The sequence below is a fragment of the Coenobita brevimanus genome, unplaced genomic scaffold, assembly GCF_032717465.1.
Source record: "Coenobita brevimanus isolate Jiangsu-jjx unplaced genomic scaffold, ASM3271746v2 jjx.HiC_scaffold_3226, whole genome shotgun sequence".
NCBI lineage: Eukaryota > Metazoa > Arthropoda > Malacostraca > Decapoda > Coenobitidae > Coenobita > Coenobita brevimanus.
This window is the reverse complement of record NW_027644231.1, coordinates 1-17527: the sequence shown is the minus strand read 5'-3', so window position 1 is coordinate 17527 and position 17527 is coordinate 1. Positions and strand designations below refer to the sequence as shown.

Below are 17527 nucleotides of genomic sequence, written 5' to 3'. Positions count from 1 at the left end.
CATCATAGAGAAAAAGAAAATAGACAAATGAGTATATAACCTATGGGGAAGCATCAGCATGAGGACACTGCAAAAAAACTGCAGAAAAAGAGCGGTGCTAAGACGTAAGGAAATTCAGTTTCCCATATAGGGCAATTGATCTGTGGAATGCACGACCAGAAGAAATAGTGCACGCCAAAACTATTCATAAATTTAAGATTTGTAAGGTAAAAATGGTTTAATACACTGGACAATAGAAGCTTGACTCATTCCTGTACTGATACAATTAGGTAAGAACACACACAAAAGAGTGATAAAGGTCAAGGAGGAAGTAGGCAGCACTACACCATGTGAGTGGATGATGGCTGTCACCACCTACCTCCAATTACAAAATTAACCACAATATTTAACAATGGTATATACTCAAATTACGAAACGTACATCTCAAAACCATTATTACTCGACTTACATATCTAACTACATAAATTTAAAATATTTGCCAAGGAATCTCAACAGACCTCTTTCAGCACAACCAAATACATATAATACCGGTAATTAAAATACAGCAAATAGCAATATATTTAAACTACAGAACTTTACACTACCATACCCTAGTATTAATTATTGAAATAAGACATACATTCCAAAGCAGTTAACGCATATTTGACATAATACCAAATATTTCAGTACTGAACTGGCCATAATACGACTGTACCATCACGAAAATAGAAAATTTTGCCTCACCCTCCTCCACACTAGCATTACCTTCATACCAACCCACCTCTCTTCTCCGTTCCCTCTCATTCCTCCATTCTGCACACAACCCCCATACTTCCGAAATTCTCCACAGGCAGTGTAAGAAAAGCAGCTATCGCTTACCAGTGTGAATATTCTTGATTTTCTCCTCTCTGCCTTCGACTAACTCCCTTGTGTTGTGATAGACACGGCGTTATAAGTACGGGTCCTGTAATTAGTTTTAATTGATTTTTATCTCTCCAAGTTGTTGTGATTATTAAATTATTCGGTCAAACCGTACAAACACTGCAAGAAAATTTATATACCTGCTTCAAAACGGATTAAAATAATTACGAAACTGTCTAAATATAGTACTGTTGCCAAGCTATAACACGAACCGTATTTGAGCTACCGTACACAAACATTTCACAAATCCCTGAAAATTCTTTGAAATCAAATAACATCATTTCAAAATAACATTCAAATTGCCCAAATATATCAGCTTTGCTGGATTAAATGCAGTGGTTAAATGTTAACTTTTCAAAACTGCTTTATATGCCGCCACATTAGAGAAAACTCTGCAAGTTATTTAAGGAATAACTACAATAATTCTATTACCCTCGCTTTAAAATTAATGTCGGGACTAAATACTGCCTAATCTCCAGCCCCTACGCTCTTGACAACGTAGAAAAGGATTAGATGATGGATGGATACACTAAAATACCGTAGTTCTACAAGTATGCTACCTATTCCTTGTTAACAATTACGGCTGAAAGCATTTTACAAAACCCTCTATTATATTGTAGCTACTTTATTTTGGTGGAGTACATGTAGCAAAGTGGTTAATGCCATATTACTCCTTTTTTGAGTGCAAGGTCACGAGACTTGGGTACTGTAGACTAGCAGCCTTCAGGCAAATGATCAGCGTACTCTCCATGCTGCCATTACATGATCAAAAAACCTGCAGTCATCTCTTGGAAATCAAACTTAAGCAAGGCCATCACTCCAACTGAGGCGTTTTGGCCTCTATGCTCTTCACATTAACCTGGTCCAGATTGTCTTTTTTTTTTTTTTTTTTTTTTTTTTTTTTTTAATGTAATATACCTCAAGGATGCAGCTCCACATTCTCCACATTCTCTCCAAAGCTCCTCGTTGTGACTAAGATCATATTCTACTGTTAATTTAGTGTTGCAACTCTGCATTCAGGATGGAGATGGCAATAAGGGCATTCATAAAACTCTACTGTATATCCTTTCACACAGCACTTCATAGCATCAGATTCTAATGGTACAGTAGGCTAACCTTTTGTTACAACTCGGCATTAAGGCTGGAGAAGGCATTTTTTGGCCATTTTAAAGTGAAATGAATATAGATCACAGCCAAACCCCCCCCCCCCAAAAAAAAAAAAAAAAAAAAAAAAAAAAAATGTTCACCGGGTACAATATAACAGAAACGAAATAGGGGTCCGTAAAAAAAAAGTCAGTGAATAGGTCCAATTTAAAATTTATAAACAGGTAAATAAAAAAAAAATATATGGGTAGATAAAATCATTATGCAGTACGGTATATCACATCTTTGAGGGAACATGAGAAACCATATTCAAGGTGGTATATGGGATGTGGCATCACCGCCTCCCTTAATTTAATTTACATATTACACTTTAACATATCATGTCCTTTATTTACACTTTCATTTCAACATACTGTAGTTTGCATCAGAAACATACAAGAGGATACTGGAGTATAATGTGACGAATAAAATGCTACAGACGAGGTGTTACAGGATTTGCAAACCCATTTTGAACACGATCCTATGGAAGTATATGGCTTACAGTCACTGATGATGGAAAGGGAAGCTTTATGCGGTGGCACAAGTATAAACCACATACCGGTACCGTAGTTCCATGGCCTGGCGATACTAACATTTCTTACCTATCCCCTAAAAGGAGGATGGTGAACTATAGAAGGGCAACTTTTGTCTGCAGTCCACTGGGTTCATATCCAGAAGGGCCTAAGACCACAAAAAGTATCTGACTGAACGACCCACCAAGATATGCATTCAAGAAAATAAACACAGGCAATCACATTTCACCCCTTTCAAGGTGTTGAGACGTGGGACTTAACTGCCATAATCCAGTACATTTAAGGGTTGATGATCAGCCTACATCTATATAAGGAATTACATCACAAAAAGTGAAAAACTGTCACCTCCTGGGGACCGAACCTATGCAAGGCCGTCGCTCCAAATGAGATATTCTAACCACTTACCGGTAACTATCAGACACCAAGAATGATTAGCAGGAAAATCACTATACGGTAGTTGTCTATTTTGCACCCGATGGAACTGGGCCACTCCTACAACTTAAATACTTGGTGCTAATTATAGGTAGCAATACTTATGAAACTTCATTATCTTGTCAATGCTGCCCTGTGTCCTGGAAGGCATGACCTAGTTAAAAAGTTGCGAAAATGCGTAATTTTGACATCAACTGTAAAACCAACATTTTTTCTGTACAAGGAAGCCGTGGCAGGTAGTCACAAGCCATGTTGGGCTTTTTAGGTTGATTCGGCTCCAAAGTCACAATCACTAATCGCGCGTCCCTTATAAGACCTAACCTAACTTAATCAAACCTAACTTAATTTAACTTAACCTAACCCGAACTATTTGGGAACGAATGAGTTTGGGTTCGAATCGACCCACTGCTCTCCGTGGACTTCAAATCAATAAAATAAAAGGCACCACAGTGATATTATAATATGGAGAACCAACCTGAACACAGAAAATATCCAAGTGACTTCAACCTTAACACACAAATAACACCAGAAACCGCTTTAGATCACAAAAACCAAATGGTGGAACACACACACACACACACACACACACACACACACACAAATGGCCAAACTAAATAACACAAAAAACTGTAATAAGCTACTGATTGGAAAGACTTTCTGGAAACGTGTAGCACTACCTGCAATATTAAACTGCCAACCTAACTTAATATAAAAAGCTGTAATAAGTTACTGAATGGGAAGACTCTGCAAAGTGTAGCACTGACTGCGATATTAAATGGTTCATATGAATGAAATGGAGATCTGGAAGCTATACCGAACTGAAAACCAAGTGCATAGACAAATATTGGGAGCTCCCGGGTATGCACAGATAGCAACATAGAGGAAAGGTTAGGATCCTTACTGATGAAATCAATATTAATAGTGAAAGGAGTGAAAATAACAAGAAAATAGAAGTGAATTAAAGAGTGAACAGATATCTACAAAAAATAAAGTTATGCCACGGAGTTGTAAACATGAAGAAGCCATAAAGAAGCAGGCATGGAGCGATTGCAGGGGTATTGTAATCGATTACGATTACTTTGCAAACTTTAGATTACGATTATGATTACCGTACAGTAAGAGTAATTGATTACGATTACGATCACATAAGAAGTAATCATGATTACATGTACTGTTATGCACTATATAATTATGAGCACGTTTCCTTTATACTTGACATTAAGTAAATAGCTGGTTCGTTTTTAAAAGCAAAAACATCGTCCAGTAATATAAAACTGATATTTTCTAGGGATATATATCTTATATGCGAATCGTTTTAATAAGAATTGCCTGCGTATGGAAGAACATAGGGTTAAGCTTTGCAGAACCTATGGCCACTGTTATTCTGGATAAAAATATACTGTACAATGCTATGTCCAGTAAGTTGTTCCTTTTTTTTTTTTTTTTTTTTTCAATACAAATGTTTTAATAATTCAAGCACCGAGACTTTTCTTCACTTTGTCCTTGACCCGTTCATTCTATTAACTTTTCTACCAACTGAGATCTTCCCAGGTGATATTACAGTATAGCTTAGGTACGATATTATATAGAAGCTTCTAAGTGAAAACCTACAATTCACTTTTTTCATATTACTTATGGACTTTTATGATGTATATTTGCCTGACACTGAACTACTGTATTTTATTCTTGTTTTTTTTTTTTTTTTTTTTTTATGTGTCCGACTCTGGGCAAAGGCTTCAGGGCCTATATCTCGGGGGCAGTAGCCTATCCCAAGGCCCAGTAGTCCTCCTACACCTCCACATGAGTATTTGTGGAAGAATAACTTATCTGGGGCCTTGTAATCGTAAAACTAACCATGATTACGATTACAATATGAAAGTAATCGATTACGATTGCAATTACTTAAAAAAAAAAAAAAGCCTAAGTAATCGATTACGATTACACAAAAGTCTGTCATCGATTACAATCGATTACGATTAAAGCTTACGATTACCCCATGTCTGTTAAACTGCAAACTGGGACACAAAACAATGGAACTGATCCTGCTAGATCTAGTTTTTGTATACCGGAAATTGAAGAAAATAAAAAATAAAGTGAAAGGAAAATGTCAATACACCGGCATCAGTAATGTTATATAAAAGCAGAGCTATTTTGCTGCTCCTAATTGACAGATGGGATCCTTACTGATGAAATCAAGCTTAATAGTGAAAGATATGAAAATAACAAGAAAATACAAGTGGATTAAAAGGGTGAACAAATATCCATAAGAAATACAGGTAAGCCAAAGAGAAGCTGTACCCATGAGAACGAAGCCATAAAGAGGAAAACCGTAAACTGGGACAGAAAAATGGAAAATGGAACTGACTGATTATCTTGTTTTTGTAAGCCGGAAATTGACAAAAAATAAAAAAGTGAAAGCAAAATGTATCAATACACCAGCATTAGTAGCGTTATACAAAGGCAGAGCAAATATGCTGCTCCAAATTGACAGAAATAGATTTACTGGAAAGAAAACAAAGTGCTGTTCATGTGGAAATGAAGATGACACTAACGCTGCACGCACTTCCTGCTTTGTATGTCCAAAATCTATTAACGAAAAAAAAAAAAAGGTCTCCCATGGCCATAATTATACACAGAACAAAGATAACTGGATATATAACTTCGTGCATAAATTTTTAGCAACATGTTATTTCCGCATAATCTGAGTGTCATTAACGAATTATACAATCTTTATTAATAAATATTCCCGCAGAATCTGAGTGTCATAAATGAATTTATGAAGGTCTTTACCAAATGGGTGCGGCGATTTCACCTTTATTATAACACTCATGATCTCAAGGTAGATAATTTTGGTACATATGCAACACAGATAATTAACCGTTGAACTGTGACTGCAAGAAAAAAGTGACTGGAAAAACATTTTTTTTTTTAAGGGAGGGGGGGTATTTAAGTAAGCGGCTTACCAACGTTATCTCAAGTTTTGTGCCATTCAACAACACTGCATGAAATACATGTGTCAGGAAGATAGTTGGATGTCTTATCGACCTGTAGGTAACTACAGGTCGATATATGGATATATATAAATAAAGATATATATGTATGTTACAGGCAGATTGTGAAATGAGTCATTTCGTGAATTAAGATTAATTTAGTTTAGGTTTATTAAGGTTAGGTTGATCGAGGATAAGGTTAGGTTAGGTTAATTTAGGCTTAATAGAGAAGGGAACGGTAACTTCCAGCATAAAGTCACTCCGTGCATATGACACCGGTTACTAGCAGACGTCTGCGGAATATTTTCGCATTGTAAATCCTCATCTATGGATTTCAAAAGCAAGGTTATAAAAATGCCCAGTAGCTGTGACAATCCGGGAATAATAACAGGTAACCTGTGAATCACTCATTTTAATGGGAAATATGGAATGGCCGCGGCCGTTTGGTAAAGAATTGATAACCCAACATGCATTTGAAACCCAGCTTTTAAAGATTTTACATGGACTATCATATTATAAAATTATTACCTGACAGGTGCGGCCATTCCATATTTCCTGTTTCACAGATTAGTTGTTAGTTTGCCTGGATTACTACAGCTACTGGGCGTTTTATAAACCTACCTCTGAAAGCTTAAATGAAGTTTTAGCATGCGTTAATATTCCGCCGACGTCCATCAGAAGCTGGCCATATTTAACATTCCTAACACGTTTTTAAATTTTCATTTGTTAGTGGGAGCTCTCCTTCAGTCTGACCACAAATAAGCTAAAGTGAGATAATATAAGTTAATACACTACAGGATAATCAAGTCTGTAAGACAGCACTTACGTAACGCAGAAAGCACGCGCTTGGGTAAATCGTTGGGTTTAGTTTTGTTAATGGTTTCCGTCGCTCACGTGGATCTCCTCCACCCCTGTAACTCTGCCCACAACCTCCTGGGTTCACACTGTCCATATTATGGTCACGAAAAGTCCATCCAGACACCCGACCACCTCAAAGAAAAAACTTGCAAGCCTACGAGCTCTCATACCCTGGTACTGCGTCCCAGCCGCCGCTGTCCCGCTGTGAGCTTTCCGAAATGGCGGCCTACAACTGAAGATCGCCTGGCGCAGCAAACATCCGCCACTCGCACCCGCGAAGTTTAAACCAAAATGCGCTGTCACTGATGATGTATAGTGATTTTATGCGTATACAAAACATGATTTGACAAGAATTTCGGCACACAAAAATTAAAAAGAATGAGGTACGACAAAGAATTTACTAGGAATATATTCGGGATTCTTGAGGGCCGATTTTAGTTATTTCTCTAGTACCTTTGCTGGTGAAGGATAAAGACCCTATAGGGTTTCTAGTGAAGAATGCACTCACATGGCAGCACGTACTACCAGGAGGTGGACCTGTCTGGCTATACAAACATCCATCGGTTCCATCCCCACATCTAAAAAGGAGGACAATGAGCAGCAGAAGGGCAACTTCATTCTGCAGTCCACCAGGTTCATGTTTCAAATGAACCTGGGGCTAAAACTTATACTTTTACCTGGCCTAAGATTGCCATCTTTACACCTTCAGTATTGAGCTGTAATAAATACTAGAGAAATACTAGATTATGGTGCTAGTCGAGAAGTGCTTTGAAGTGGTTTGTAGAGCTGTAGCACTGTTCTTTTCTACCACTGAGCTTTGTGAAATAAGCTACAAAAGGACGAAAATCTGGGCCAAGTTAGTGTAAAAGAACTATATACCACCTCATCCTTCATGTCTTTTTTTTTTTCAATGCTGCATCTCTGCATTTACGTCGTACTGCCATGGTAAATAGCATGTAAATATTAACATGCTACATGCAGAAATTCATTGTTAAGGTGTGCTAGAAAATCTCTTAGTCTAATGAAAATGCAGGCCAGTGAGGCATCGGTTATGGAGTGTCGGGGTGGAGGATCTATGGCAAAGGATTTTAGTCATTTACAGCTTACTTCATCTAGCTAGTTAAATGACAGGCTAAGACAAAAATATAGCTCTACGTCTTTTCCGTTGACTGTATCATACTCTAGTGACATTTGCGCTGCTAGTTTTATTTGTTATTCAATATTCTAGTCATAATATACTGTTACAACTCGGATGAAAATTTTAGGCCAAAGTTAAACATCAAAATGAATAGCCTATAGGCCACCACCAACTGGACTCAAACCCACAGATCTAACTTTTACAGTTCAAAGTTTTTCAAATGCTGGATAAATGTCTGGTAGTAGCATGACAGAAAATGAAGTCATAAGGAGTGAATTGGTCATTATATACATACATTTATAACTACAATATTCATCATTCATTCATTGCCAGACGCTATGTATCCCAAACGGGGTGGCCAACGGCTTAGAGTTAATTGTTTTACAGGGAGGGGCATTAATCCTCCACCAACCCCACTTGACACGTAGGGATGCCAACAGTATCTGGTGTTCCCAGGCGGTCACCCATCCAAGTACTAACCAGACCCAACGTTGCTTATAAACCTTTTAATACTTCAATCATAACCCACCTGCAGTAAAAAGGGCCCGGTAAATAGTGTGCTACTATGAACTCAACTGGCGTCATCTTGTGTTTCGATGACAACTTGGTGTGGGTAGGTCACTAACGCTCTGTCACTACACACAGGGAACACGTGGATTTGGTTATATGCTTACCTTCCAGGATAGTAAGTGTTTTCCTGATTACAGGAAACCATTTGGCTTGTCAGTGCAGTCACCTACAGGTAGCCCTGCATTGAGTGAGCACATGATGGATGCCCCCAACTACTGATATCCACACACGGAAAAAAGGAGTGTAAGGTTATGGAGAGATCACCTCAAGGAAGATGACAAATTGGAGAGCTTGGTTGTATTTTGAAGGGAAAGATAGAACAAGAAGGTTAGGAGACCATTCCCCCCCCCTTTTTTTTTTTTTTTTTTTTTTTTTTCACATGGAAATGAAACCTGGGCAGAGAGTGACAGAAATAAGCTGCATGCTGTAGAAATTACTTTTCTTGGATCAGCTGCAAGTATAAGGAGGAGGAATTGTATCAACAACAATGAAACTTATGGGTATTATGGAATGGAAGAAAAAACAATAAGAGTGAGATGCAGATGTTACCAAGTAAAATATATATATATATATATATATATATATATATATATATATATATATATATATATACAGAGATGGTGTGGACACTGAAATATTACACAAACAGTAGATAGGGTACCAAGGGTTTAAGAGTAAGGTTGAGGGTGATATTGGTAGAGACAATCCTTATTTGGTATGGAACAAAAGAGTGAAACAGTAAATTGGTGAGAGGAGGAGTGCTTGAAAGAGCAAGAGGGATATGAGGGAAAAAGTAACCTGGAAGCAATTCTGTCATGGCCACCTCCTTTCTGGGGGTTCCCAGTAAGGATTACAGCTTCTGAGATCTATTCTATCTATAGTCAGACCCATTATCCCAGAAGCGGTGACCATCTGAGTTACGTTGTCTTACGAGAAGGGAAACTAACCCTCCACCAACCCACTTGCCGACATGTAATGAATGCATATGGGTTGGTTATACGGTTACCATCCAGCACTGTAAATGGTTTCCTGGCTTACAGGAAACCATTAAGCTTGTCACTCATTGTAGAGCCACCTGACAAGGAAAGAGGAGTAATAAAGACCGACAGGAAAGATAGGAGAAACAGGGAGAGAGGAGGGCAGACACAGAAATAGAATGATAAAGGTGAAAGAAGTAGGCAGCACTACATCAAGTGAGTGGATGATGGTTGCCACCACCTACCACCACTTCTGAGAGGACGATTATGGATGTGACTTGTGTATTGTAATGTGATACATAGCATTGTACCATTTATGAAAGCTCGCACATGCTTACACACGTCGGCCTTGGTCATCAAATGGCAGTTCTCCACACTGCTTGATCTCTGGCAGCCTCCCTATTCAGTCCCTAACCCAGATGTCACACTCTGACTCTCTCCCAGGTCTTTTTCAGTCTGCCTCTCGCAAGTCTACCCTAACATTCACACTTATCACTTTCAGCACCCAAGTGTCATCCTCCATCCTCTCCACATGCCCAAACCATCTCAAGCTACCCCTGCTCATCACACCAATACACTCCAGTCCCAACCTTCCTCTCAACTCTTCGGCAGTAAACCTAGTAGTAACTATATTTTCTGGAATTCAAGGAAAGTAAATGACCAGATCATATATATAATATATGTATATACAAATTTACAGATGACAGCTCAGTAACAAAATTTGTACACTTAACAATATCCTCAGTACAATGCTCTCAACAGCTCTGTTGTGGTTGCATCAATGGCCTAACCTTCAGAATGATAAGACAGGTTAAGAGGAATAATTTGTTTCAGTAGTCTGCAACCAATTAGGCAGTAACTGTTGGGGCAAATGTAACATGAAAACACAATGAAGACAATGGCACACTGATGGAAGAAAATAACAACCGATACACTGGACTAACATGGAAATTGTGAATGAACCAAAACCTAGATACACTCAACTAACAATGGCAGCAAAATAGTTTTGATACATTGTCAGTAATTGTAAAAATAAATACGAAAGAAAAACTACAGTAACCTATTAATGTACAATATTACAATGCTGACATTAACTTTAGTACATTATTTCCTTAGCTGTGTTCGATGGTAATCTTCCTCCAACCAGCCAGCATATATCTTGACACATCTTTATGCATCAGTTAATATAGTGATTATATGAACTTTGGCTTCATACATTTGTATCTTGAGCAGGATAATTAACTTTACACTCTGAATAAACCAATACATACATAAATCTACAATATATATCTCACTCGCATTCAACCTTTGGTACAATTCATGTTTCCAGATATGTACAACCAAACCAGATGAACCGAGGTGCATGATGATAAAATGTACACAGATGGGTTCATGTTATGTACACTTTTAACTCCTCTCCTCCTAACATCTTAAAATTACACCTAGTGACAGAATCTTGAGTATACAGTATGTGTTTTTGGTCTCTAAAGATGCTGATTATGTTGTAATGGTTCGATCACAGGCCAACAATGAAGATACAATGCAAGAAGGCATATACTGTATATAAGGTGTTTCAGGAGTGCCTTAACTCAGCCATATTCATCTGGTTCCTAGGTACTGCTTTGAATCTGAGAGCATTACTGGAAGTAATATTGTGATAACTAGACTTCAATATCTACAGTACTGGGAAAAATAAACAAGGATGAACAGTCACTCAAATGAAACAACTGACTCACTAAATTCTGAAATGAAACAACTGACTCACTAAATTCTGTGATTTTACTATCTCCTTAAGTAACTATGTATTTATGACTGATGACTTCTATGAGGATTTTGCAAGTGCAGCTCTGCTATAAATAACGGGATGTATATTAAATACAACAGTTTACAAAGTACAACCAGGAATGTAATTAAGAATTCACAGTAAAGACTATACGCATTCTAGCATCAACATCTTTAAACACTCCTTTGTCCATAAGACTTCAGATAACACTGGCCTGAAGCTTGTCAAGATCTGGCTTACGACTGATTGAGCCTTTTCTCCGGGGTAAAGTAGAAGGCTGTGAAGTGGAGTTGGTGGGAATTGGAAGGGTGGAGTGGGTGAGGGCAGGAGTATGTGGGGTTAGGGCAGGTGTAGTATCGATGCATCCATTCTGTTGTAGGAGCTCCACTACTTCTTTGTCTCCAGCAGACCGGGCATAAAACAGGCTGGAACGCCCCTCAGCATCACAAATCTTCACACTGGCATTGTACTAGGTAAAAGAAATGGCTTGTTAGAAAATAAAAGCATAAGTAGTCTTTATGAGAGAACCTACTTAATATTCAGTATACTCACAATATCATCTTGAAAGTTATTCTGTTGAGAAGAGTGTGTTACTTCACTTCTTCCATTTATACTCCTCACAAAGCATTTTGACATTCCTCAAAAATCTCAAATATCTCATCCCCCACCAATGTTCCTCTCCTACAATCAGCAGGGCAAGTGCCAGCGAGCGGAGAGATCGAAGGCATTAGTACCGTACTTATTCCAGTTGAATGACTCACAGCACTGCAAAAGAATCAACACAAACAAATCCTGTAAATTTACCCAAAGGAGAAGCTGGACACATGGTAAGGACGGGAAACCTGCTGCCAGGTGCAGAGGCGTGCGAAGGTCTCTGTGAGGTGCCAAGAGGGTTGTTGACAGCATCTCCTGCATGAGGTAGCAGCACCGATAACCTCTTCACATCTCCACGACACACACACTCAACAATCTGAACAGATATATAATGCTTTATGAGAAACATTACACTAACTTTACCCTTTCAATCTAATTGGTCCCCCCCCCCAAAAAAAAAAAAAAAAAAAAAAAAACTTTACTCTTGCTGAATACAGATGATTACATTTAGGTCACGGTTGAGTGTTGAAACTACTGTGAAGGGTGAACATTCATAACAAGAAATCTCCTTTAAAGTTAATAAAATCAGTTGGAGGTAGCAAGAATACACAAATAATGCATCACATACTGAACAAGATATAATTTTGGGAGGTAAAATTTAAATCCTGATTTCCTAATTTTAAACATATAGGTAGTTATGCCTTACTTCTCCAAACCTCAAATAACAAATCACATGGGAATGAAAATTATATTATCACTATATACATTCCACAGTACTTTTAACAAAAGACTAAGATGTTTATCATAATGCACAGAGGTGTAAATTATGATAAACTCAAGAAATGGTCAGAAGTGCAATACTTATACATTACATGAAAAAGCCTCTCACTATGTAGCTAAATACAACTGTCACTTTACTGTACAATATAATATTCCTGTTACATCACTACTTCGCCTGTCTACAGTCTGTATGGTCTTTAATGCTCTGAATACTAATTTCAATTTCACACAAAGTTATTCCATGTATTTACCACGATTACCTGATTACCATCAATTAAACAGTGCGGTACTGTTAACCCTGAAGTGCTATGTTCAACGATCATTTGTTTTCGAACTTGGTACGTGAAGTCCTATGTCCGATGATCATAGTAAGGTTACAAACAACTGGAGAGCTGTATCCCCATCTCTTTTATGACATAAATGGTACCTAACCAATGGAAACTATGAGATCGGGTGGTGGAAGGCATGATCTGGCTCCTCCCCGGGGTGTGGGAAGGGACCCCCCCCCTGCCATCTCTCCACCTCCCTCTGACCCATAGGATCCTGCCCTCTGTGTACCCTCCCACCCAAACTACCCCCTATACTCCCTGTAGACTGTACTGGCTGTGTGGGGCAGGCATATTCCCTTCCTTCCCATCCTCCTGATGGCCCCCCACACACCCTCCATCTCCCAGTTCCCACTTATGATGTTCCATTCTCGTTCATAGCACGGGGTGACCTCTTTTTTTTCACATTTGACAGTCGATAGTGCGGTAACCATTAGACATATGAGGGTGAAATATACATTTTCTGGTGTGTAGAATCATCATCATCATCATCATCTTGACCTCCTTTCCCACCCTAGGGAAGGGAGAGTAGCAACATCCAGACAGCCCATGTCTGCCTAATCCAATGGGCCACACTTCCATTCACTCATCATTCAAGCCCCGGAATCCTGGCTCTACCTGATACGTCCAAAACTTTCACCACATTCTGTAGCTTCACATAAATGTATCCGACAGAGTCAATCCAACGCTGTCACATTAAAAAGGAGTGCCAAATCCCTGATCATACACTTCTTCTCACGATATTCATCCAGCCAGCTCGATCTCTTGTTCGTTCCCTAGCCTCACCGACTTCCATATCTCGCTTCCTCATCCACCATATCCCTCCACCTTCTCCTTGGCCTACCTCTCCTCCTCCCTCCTTCATATGCACTCAGATATACCTTTTTCACCACTCTATTGCTATCCATTCTCTCCACATGACCATACATTCTCAGTATGCTCTCTTCGATTCTGGTGTCCACAGACTTCTTCACTCTGGATCTTTCACGAATCTCATTACTGTATTTCGTATCCTATCCACTTTCTCTACTCCTTAAACATTCCTCAGCAATCCCATCTCCACTGCTCTCACTCTTGAAAAAATCAAGCTCTTCAGATCTAAATGACCAAAATTTACTTTGGTGCATTTTTTTTCTCTCTCTCTACTCTATATGCGAGGGGTAAGTTTTTATTTTTGACGTTCTTTGACGGTTGATAGTACGGTAACCATGAGACAAATGAGAGTGAAATATACATTTTCTGGAGTGTAAAATAAAGCTCTTGAAATCTACAAGACCAAAATTTACCTTGGTGAAAATTAAAAACTCGGACCCTTCTTGTGGTTCCAGGGGTAGGCAGGGTCGATGATTTGTGGTAAAGGTTAATTACTGTTTGTTAACTGCTATCATAAGAAAACGAATGCATTCTGTGAAACTACCATGTTCAGCAGACATGACATACTATTCACTATGATGCCATTTTTCTACATTATCTTACCACCACTAGACAATTTTATTCAACTTCAAAGACCTCTGGCAGTGAAAGGGTTAATGAAGGTATATATAACTCCTCCACGTCAACAAGTCTCTTCAAAGCTGTTGATGGCAATAGCAATATATAAAACATGCCCCTGGAATGAAGTGGGGGTTAAATTCTAGAAAGAATATTATGTCACATGGAGGATTGAAAAATTATTTGCAGAGTGCATGACATTGTGATAGAATGTATTTGTTAAATATTACCGGTACATTCAAAAAGCAATTCAAATTGAGTTATGCTAAGATCAATGTCGGTGTGAGCTGTATCAACCCTGATCCTTCACTACACATCCTGATTATTTAATAATGAACAACAGCTTTTGTAGAAAGGATTCCTAAACTGATTAAAAGTTTTATAATGAAAAAAGTTAAGGAAAAGCTTGTTAGATGTTGGATTACTGTATCTAGGCTTACAGTTCCCTCCAAACTGTAATTTCCTAAATCCATCCATCCATCATCCAATCCTACATTGCCCCATGAGGAGCGTAGGAGCCTAGGGCTAAGCAGTTGGTCCCGACATTTAAGATGAGAGTGACCAGCCTCACTCATCCCTGAGTGGTATTACATGAGCAATCAACTCCAACCATCCCTTGGATATAAACCTTCACCGGCTCAATCCGATTGGAGAGCAATAATTACCCACTAAAACCACCAGGCACCAAAATCTGGTTATATGGTTACCACCCAGCGTAGTAAATGCTTTCCTGGCGTACAGGAAACCATTTGGCTTGTCACTCAGTGTAGAGTCACCCACAGGCTGAAGGAAGAGGAAAGAATGAAGGAAAGAAAGACAGAAGAGGGAGTGTAAAGTCACCCGTAGGCAGAAGGACAAGGAAAGAATGAAGGAAAGAAAGACAGAAGAGAATGGAAGGAAAGATGGATGGAGAGGGAAGGGCAGACATCCGAAAGCAGCATTACATCGAGTGAGTGGATGGTGAGCGCCCCCACCTACTTAACCTAAAACATGTTGACATCATGTTCCATATTGTCCTGGTGGTAGGTGAGGGCACTCACCATCCACTCACTTGATGTGGTGCTGCTCTTGGGTGCCTGCCCTTTCCTCTCTTCCTTCTTCCTTTCTCTTCTGTCTTTCCTTCCTTCATTCTTTCTTCTTCCTTATGTCTACAGGTGACTCTACACTGAGCGACAAGCCAAATGGTTTCTTGTACACCAGGAAACCATTACTATGCTGGGTGGTAACCATATATTCAAATTATGGTGCCTGGTGGTTTAGTAGGTAATTAAGGAGTTCCAATCAGATTGAGCCTGTGCAGGTTTATATCCAAGGGGTGGTTGGGGTTTACTGCTCACGTAATGTCACTCAGGGATGAGTGAGGCTGGTCACTCTCATCTTAACTGTCAGGACTAACTTGCATAGCCCTGGGCTTCTATACTCCTCATGGGACAACACAGGATTAGATGATGAATGAATGATGAATGTTCCATACTGTATATGGACTTGAAGGTGTCTTTCAAACTTTCTCATTCTAAACTAACACTATGATATTCAAGTTAATGGACTATGCTTATTCTGGGCTTGTTTAATTTGACTACCTGCTTAATTTGGGTAGTTTTAGTGGTTGGTGGGGGGGCTCACCATCCACTCACTCGATGTAGTGCTGCTCTTGAGTGCCTGCCCTTTCCTCACTTCTTTCCTTCCTTCCTCTCTGTTTTTCCTTCCTTCATTCCTTCCTCTTCCCTCTGTCTATGGGTGACTCTACACTGAGTGACAAGCCAAATGGTTTCCTGTACACCAGGAAACTATTTACTATGCTGGTTGGTAACTATATAACCAAATTTTGGTTATATAGTTACCTGGTGGTTTAGCGGGCAATTAAGGAGCTCCAATCGGACTGAGCCAATGCATGTGTATATCCAGGGGGTGGCTGGGGTTTACTGCCCACATATTGCCACTCAGGGATGAGTGAGGCTGGCCACCCTCATCTTAAATGTTAGAACCAACTTTCCTAACCCTGGGCTCCTACGCACCTCATGGGGCAACACTAGATTAGATGAGGAATGAATGAATGAATGAAAGTTTAGTTTCACCCACTCAGTTTCCATGCTCACTGAAGCAGCAGTAACCCCTAAACTGACCTGTTCATGTATTGAAATGCCTGAGGGAGGGGTTGCCAGAAATTCCTTTGCCTCGTACTTCCTCCTAATCCAACTCTCCTTGTCCTCTCTGCTTGCACGAGGACCAGGTTTAGTCTGGCCGTGCAGGTTGGCTTCCCAGATGCTGTTACCCACCTCATTTCCCAAAGATATTATGACTGAGACTGGTCCAGGCCTGAAAAATGTAAAGACAGAGTTGAAGGACAAACAGTAAGTCAATCCCATATTCCCCCTTGGGGCTGTAGAGGCTTGAGGCTACACTACTACAGCCCAATACATTAATCCGTGGACTGTGAGCCACAGCTCAGGCTGGGAAAGGTACCGTTGCAAGCCACAGCTCAGGCTGTGCTGGCCATGCATCACCACTAACTATTCCACCCCTTAACAAACTTATGCATGGCGCTATGCAAAGATGAAGAGAGATTTTTTTCTTTTCACCAGGCGATGCCCTGGATGTTTATCTTTAAGTTTATAATAGACAATTTTTTTTTTTCTTTCTCGTTCTTCACTACTTCCCTACATAAAATTACACATAGCCCTACACAAAGACGGAGAGAGATTATTTTCTTTTTCACCAGATGATGCCCTGGATGTTTATCTTCAAGTTTATAATAAACAAAAACTTAATTAAAAAAATCTTAATATTTTGCACACCAAGGGGTGGGATAGAAAATGGTAATTGCGCAATCCACGGGTTGAAAGGTAAATGACCAGACTATGTACTTCCCCTGATGACATTATGTGATTGAAAAAAAATCTAGACACCTCTTGGGGATCTAATCTAGAATATGCATGGCTCTCACTCAAAAGGGGACATTCAAAACACTAACTCATTAGGTAATAATGGTAAATACCTGTACTTGATAGAAGT

General features: G+C 39.3%; 1 protein-coding gene across 1 annotated transcript; it reads right to left on the bottom strand.

Annotated features, from left to right (window-relative positions):
* Window positions 1-11685: 11685 nt before the first annotated feature.
* LOC145390174 (centaurin-gamma-1A-like) lies at window positions 11686-16831 on the bottom strand (the record flags this gene model as incomplete). The annotated part of the gene is made up of 3 exons (XM_080265194.1): window positions 11686-11793; window positions 12129-12294; window positions 16639-16831. Coding segments are annotated over 3 exons (385 nt in total), but the record flags the coding sequence as incomplete, so codon positions are not given.
* Between the last annotated feature and the right edge of the window lie 696 nt (window positions 16832-17527).